Source organism: Orbicella franksi, chromosome 3, assembly GCF_964199315.1.
Source record: "Orbicella franksi chromosome 3, jaOrbFran1.1, whole genome shotgun sequence".
Taxonomy (NCBI): domain Eukaryota; kingdom Metazoa; phylum Cnidaria; class Anthozoa; order Scleractinia; family Merulinidae; genus Orbicella; species Orbicella franksi.
Window position 1 is genome coordinate 25,293,551 of NC_138147.1, and position 6,693 is coordinate 25,300,243.

The 6,693-nt window shown below is 37.4% G+C and overlaps 1 protein-coding gene across 1 annotated transcript; it reads right to left on the reverse strand.

Moving 5' to 3' along the window:
* Nucleotides 1–453: 453 nt before the first annotated feature.
* Nucleotides 454–2,944, reverse strand: LOC145480455 (uncharacterized). The gene is made up of 3 exons (XM_081458712.1): nucleotides 1,937–2,944; nucleotides 1,720–1,782; nucleotides 454–588 (listed from the first exon to the last, which is right to left on the reverse strand). Exons 1-3 carry the CDS (start codon nucleotides 2,942–2,944, stop codon nucleotides 535–537), a joined length of 1,125 nt encoding a protein of 374 aa, XP_081314838.1. The 3' UTR covers nucleotides 454–534.
* Nucleotides 2,945–6,693: the final 3,749 nt, after the last annotated feature.

Consider the following 6,693-nt stretch of genomic DNA (forward strand, 5'->3'; position numbering starts at 1 on the left):
CTGGTTATATGTTTTAGCCTCGACTAATCTCAAACTGCAAAAAGCCATTATCAATGAAAAACACTTTTAAAAAAATAGAAATTAAATCCTGGATTAACGTTCAACAGGGGCTACCTGTAGGCTTACTACTTTTGTAGTAATATTAGGGAGCTTATAGCTAGAACGACAGCATATCGTCGAAGCCTAGCGCAACGTCGATTGAGCGTCGATTAATTTAACCTACGAATCAGCGAAATTCTAGAGTAATTCAGTTTATCTATTACTGTCACAACAATCTCAAAACTGATATCATAAACTGAAAGATTAAAATTTGTACATTGTAGAATGTATTATTGCCGTTAATTATATGAAAAGATATCGTTTGGTAATCATCAAAAAAATGAAAAAAAAAAAAAAAAAAAAAAGCGTTCATTGCTGGGCTTTCATTACTACCAGTTGGGAGTAGAGTCCTCGAGACGTGTAATATATAATTTCCGCATAAACCAGACATGGAAGAGGAAGCCTGTATGTACGAGGAAGAAGATCACGATTGATTTAACTTGGCAAAGTTATGAGCACTGCGAAGTACGAGATGATTATCCCGACGAGCTGCAATGAAACAAAAAATGTCTATTAGATTATTACTGTAAAATGTTTAGTTTTGGGAAGTAAAACACTTCAGAGTCTATACAGTACACTTTTTATGCAAATCAGGTTTAGACATCATTGAAATAATTCGCTGAACGATTAAATATGCTTCTCCTACACGATCTTCGATAGTAAAACTAAAAATGCTTGATCGCTTCAGTTGGGGCGTTTCCTTTAAAGTATTTAGTTGTGGGTCAGTGCCATTAAGCTCTTAACGCCGTTTCTTAGAAGGGTCCGGGCTGTCTCTTAGTTTCGAAATGATATTGCATGCAGGTCACCAAATATAAAAATAAATTTTAGAATGAGAAGATGCACACCAACATACAACAAGGACATCTGTGAACGAGAAGTGCATGATTACATTAACTGTTTTAAACTACTCACTTTTGAAATTTGTTATTAGTTTTGTGTCGATAAATCGTAGCATGCTCCGCCCCTGATCTCATTAACACACGATGGATCAGTCGCAACAGCCTACCCGAAGGTTTTAAGTTTATGAATACGACTTAGTTAAATCACTAGTTATTGCTCCATTTTGCTCTGGCTCTGCTTTTGTTGACAGTTTTTGTTTTATTGGTAGTTTTGTCAAAAACTAAATTTGGGTAAATTCATACCGAGAGTACAAGTGATCTGTTTATCACTACCAATCCTCCTGCCGACAATCCGATTGGTTCTCCACGAAGATGCATCAGGAAATGCAGCAGCTAAAATAAAAGGAAATACTCTCCTGTTTATAGCGGATTTTGCACCTCTCTGAAGACAGAGCTGGAGGACTTTCAAACCCAACTATCGATCTGCTTGATAGGCGTCTAATTCAATTTTGTTATTTGTTTTTGGTGTTTATTTATAAAACTGAAGACAAATGTGCATCATACCATTTGAAAGAGAGTGATAGCTTCCTACTTTTGTCCGTTACAATAATCAGCTGACTTTAATACTGGCATTATTCTGTAACGTATCTACTCATGCGTAAGCAATGTCTCGATTCATACCAAAACAATCCCCTGCTAACATAAAAAAAAATATATATATATTATTATTACAAAATTGAAATAACAACATTTTCTTCCGAAATATAAAAAGTAAACTAACCTCCAAATGCTCTTTACAGTCAGCAACATCAATGTTCTGCAGGGTGTCATAAAGGCTATGAATCTAGGCGGAAAAAGTTTAATAAATTGCATAATTATAGTTTCTCCTAAAATGAATATAAAATTGAGAATGACCCAGATCTAGACTTAATCTGGAGTCCAACACACTACCTAAGCTCCTTCCTTCCTTCTTAATGGCAGGAGGATGCGCAACTCACCTTCTCATTGACTTTTACCCCAGACCACATGACAAAGGCTAACTTAACCGTGAGTCCAATGCACCAGTACGAAACATTAACAATAAATATGATGTTTTTGTCGCTAGAAAATGGAGATCTCACGAGCTGGTGGAAATTGATGCACATCAAGGGGACGTCCAAAATAACTGTCAACAAAATCAGAGGTGAGAATACTTTGTCGGCGAGAGTAACTATTTCGCAGAGTTTACCGTGTTCCAATCTCAGAGATCGAATATTGGGGACATTGGGACTCTCTGTTGAAACTTTTTTCTCCAAATTGTCAAATATTTGGACCAAAAATTCGCATGAGACATAAAACAATGTACATGCTAATCCCCATGCGAGGGCGCCAAAACCAGAAAACGTTAACTGAATCCAACGAAATGTAATTAATCCATTCCATGGTCGGAAACGGGCTACCGAGACATTTTCGTAAAAATCTAGCATCAAAAGCAAAACAGTATTGAGAAAAGCGAAGGTGCAAGCAAACGTCAGTGTTAAATACACTTTATGTGTCGTCTTTCCACTGAAATGAGATGTTGTTGATAGTAAGCTGTCGAAAAATCGTCTAAAGCGAGACGACTCTGCTCGTCTTTTGGGCAAATTAATGAGGCTGATCGTGGTAAATGCCGCACATTGGACATACCAGATGGTGAAGATCAATAAAAAGTAAAATGTCTTCATCTCCCTTAGGCCTTCAATGAAAAGGCTGGTGGAAGCTTGTACCACAAGAAACCACTGACCGATCAATACCATCCCACAGTAAAAACGAGAAAAGAAGCTGGAGTCCGACTGCACCCCTTCATCCATTGAAATATCCCCATAGTATTCTCCGAATAGTTTCATTAACCGCAGAATGGGACGAATTTTGCAAGATAAATCTTCGCGATTGTCCTTCTCTATTCGTGACTCGATCGATTGACTTTCGTTTACGAAAGACCCTACTGACTGAATGTCCTCAAGCTCAAAGTTATGTACTCGTGACATTGTTTGTAAAAGCGGAAGAGAAAAAGTATCAAAGTGAACGTCTATACGGGAGTCTTTTAAGCGGGTCGATGACCGTAAAGCTCAAGACAACAGCCAGCTTGCAGCTGTTCAGAAATATATCCCTGTTTCTCTTTAATAACTTGAGTATTTATGTTCTATGAATAGTGGGTGGTCGATTTCCTTTCAAAAAACATAACTAATGTTAACTTCAGTAATTGCTTTTATTCTTATTCTGACTTGCAGGATATGAAGAAAAGAGTTAAAATATGCCAAAATAATTAGATATTGTTCATATTTAAAGAAAAGATTAGAATTTCAAAAACCCAAAAGGCTATGTACAATTTAAACTCATTTTGAACCCTGTGCGGCTTTCTAAAGAAAAGAAGTAATTAAAAACCTAGATTTAGCATACGGTGACTTGTAAATGTCACTTACTTGTGCAAGCAAGATGTCACGTTTCCATTTGGAACGATAAGCTGACTGGTAGAAATTGTTTTCGTGCTGTAAAATGACATAACGAATACCGCCCATCTTTTCAAGAGGTCTAGAAAAAAAATTGTTCTATTTTGTTTTTGCTTACAGTTTTTATAACTGTTCACTGCCGGGTTTCGCATCAGCTTATCAAAGTTCCCTTAAATTTCGTGCTTTTATCGCGTAGGAACAATCTTCTTTTAAAAGAAGGTAATGTCAACACCGCCGGATACCAAAGCCACGTCGTAGAAATAGAAACCTCAGTACACCCATATGCTGAAATCAGCTGTAGCGCCTCAAACTCTGGTGGGAGAGATATTCGGGTACAAATTAACAATCGCTAAGAGTAAATCTCTCAAAATTTATACTATAAAATCTGGTGATGGAGGGAGATGTTGACTTACGCATATCTCAAGTCAGTACTGTACCCATAAAACCCTTAACTCGAACTCAATCCTCTGATTCGTGCTGACAACCTGGCTACTTCAGCGCGCTTGTTCTGCAATGCTACATTGTCAGAAGTTATATTTGTTTTCGCTGTTCACTTCACCCTCACTCAAGTTTAAGGTGATGGTGAACTTTGAAACTTCTTATTTTTCATCAAGAATCAGGAATACTCAGATGAATTTTTAAAAACTAAATATAATTAGTCCAGTTTAAGAGATTTCCATTTGCACTAGTAATCAAAGTTCGTCGTTGTGTATTTGTTACTGTAATTGTAAAGATTCTAGAGGTTGCTTCTTACTCAAATCTTAAACAACTACAGGGGTAGCGCGGTGCGAGAAATTCGAACTCCACTTGGTAGATTCAAACTGATTTAATGACAGATCAAGTCCATGGACCCAGTTTACAACAGGTAGCGACTGACGAAATGGCGAAAACCAGTAGATCGCTAGTGGTAGCAGATACGAATAGGAGTAGTAGTCGTACAAGTTGATGTAGTAGTAGTAGGTTCGAACTGAAAAGCGATAGTTAAGAATACGTCCTACTTAGATAAGGCATAAAATGCAAATCTAACAGGATAGAAAAATCATAATAAAACTAACAAGATCACAGCGTGAAACAAATAGACCTGACAATTGATACTTGAAACTAATAAAACTGAGACGATCTGATAACAACTCTTGTCGTAGCAAACGAAGATATCAGCGGCTATCGCGCAAAATAGCTAAATATAGCGTGAAAGAATCACAATTTTGTAATCATATGACAATAAGCCTTAGCAATAGTAGAGCTGTGAAAGTGATTTCAACAAAACCTAGATAAACTAAATGAAACCTTTTCGTGATAAAGAAAAGACTAACAATTCGCAACTTTACAAATATCTACAACAATAAGAACTTACGTACTTTGGTTGACGACTCGCACCAAAAGGTAGCAGAGAGACAGCAAAATACACTTGAAATAGCGGTAACTTGGATTCTCTGATCGTAGCACGGTAGCGGTGTAACTTCACTAACAATCTCTGACTAAAAGAAGTTGCGCGCCGTCTTATATTGCCTATGCTACGGGAAAAAACTAGGACGTTGTGAGAAACGTGGCGCCCACAATAAAGATAACTTCCTAGCGGCAAAACGCTGGAACTATTACACACGTGTGAAAATCACGATTTTATGAAAGCTTTGATTTTGAAATCACGTACTTGGCTCGAATAATAACTGATAATAAATCAGTAGGAAGTTGCATAGGAAATTGATAAACGATCGGCGTTTCAAAACTGACAGTTACAATGATATAAAATAATTGGTACATGCTTTTAGCAGTTCTCCTAGAAAGTAGAGTTGCTCTTGGCTAGGCCTCGAGCAACTCTTCCGCTTCTTCCGCATCTTCTTATCATCAGCGTGCATCCATAATTCGATAGACGCGCGCTAAGGAATAGGCAATTCTTAAAGGATTGATCCTCTGATCTATTTGTTTAAGAAGTCAATTAAGATAGCATCGAGGGTAGAGTACATACAATATGTGTTGCAGCTAGACTATCAAGAAAACGTACAAATAGAAAGTGCATTAGTGTGTGGCGTGTTACCCATCATTTGTGACTGTACTTGAATCCGGCCATAAATAATATTTGTCAAACTGTGTTCTTAATTCTAACTCATTTACTGAAGAAAAGGAAAAGGAAATCTGGAGCAAGGACGTGGGCTTAAATTTGGCCCTCGTGCTCCATCTCCTAAATATTATCCTAATGGAAAACTGGAATGCCAATTCTTATTTGAATCACTGCTGTTTAGGCAGATGTCATTCCGCGAAAAGAATTATTTATGTTTTATCTCCGGGCTTCTCCTATTAACGTATCAACTAAGTGCTGTATTGACTGAGCTCGTTTACTGGCCAACAAAAATTTTACACTCACACAAACGTTTGGAGTAAAATGGCTGAGGGAAAGCCCAAAGCCGCTTTTATTGAAATAATCAATTTATAGCTCATATAAAATTTACAATCCGTTAGAAATCTTTTGGCCCAGTAAAGGTGAGGGCAACCAAAACGCCATGCCGTATGGCTTACATCCTGCATAAACATAAACAAGGTGGACAGGATCAGGGGAGGAGGTTTGAGTTCAAATAAGTGTCTTCACTCGATGGAAAATCTGAGGGAATGCACAACCACGCTCGATAGCGAGGTTACTAAGCAAGCAGTTTGCCTAGAGGGGTTGCAATGTATTGCCCCTATCCTCCACCCCTAACCTGTGTCACGCAATACTACGTGACTGTAACACTGCAATAAGACCAGAGGGAAAAAAACATAAAAATTCAATTCGCAGGCAAATATTTTATATTTAATGAACAAAAAAAAAAAAAAAAAAAAAAAAAAAAAAAAAAAAAAAATCACAAGACGTAGGCTTTAAGTAACATTTATATTGGTAGAAAGTAGTGGGCGGACCTTGATTCACTAACAGCTTCAATTGCTTCAAATGTGGTTCACTCCAGTAATGTGGATGTCTAGCAGTTGCATTTAAACACCGAAAAAAAACATATGCTACTCGCAAAAATAATCTGGTTGCCCGACCAAATAAAATATGGTCCCAGCTATTACCTATATATATTCTTTGCCGTATCTCCTTTCAGAGGAACTTGCATTTGATTATCACATAAAAATGTGCTTATTTGGAAGGGAAAAAAGCTCACTTCTTGTTTGTTAGACTGAGTGTTGCATACGGGAACGGAACAGTATCTCGGTTCTCTTGAGAATGACTAGGACTTGCTTTTTAGGACCTGCTCTTTACAACCCACCTTTTTATCCTTTTCGTGGTCACTCCGCTGTCAGTAAAACGTTTCCTT

Excerpts from the sequence above, each read along its gene's own strand:
- LOC145480455 (XM_081458712.1), bottom strand. The coding sequence starts at position 2,944 with ATGTCACGAGTACATAACTTTGAGCTTGAGGACATTCAGTCAGTAGGG. Across the intron at positions 1,783-1,936 it reads GGGTAAAAGTCAATGAGAAG|ATTCATAGCCTTTATGACAC; the intron begins GTGAGTTGCGCA and ends TTTTCCGCCTAG. Across the intron at positions 589-1,719 it reads ACTGTAAAGAGCATTTGGAG|CTCGTCGGGATAATCATCTC; the intron begins GTTAGTTTACTT and ends GTTTCATTGCAG.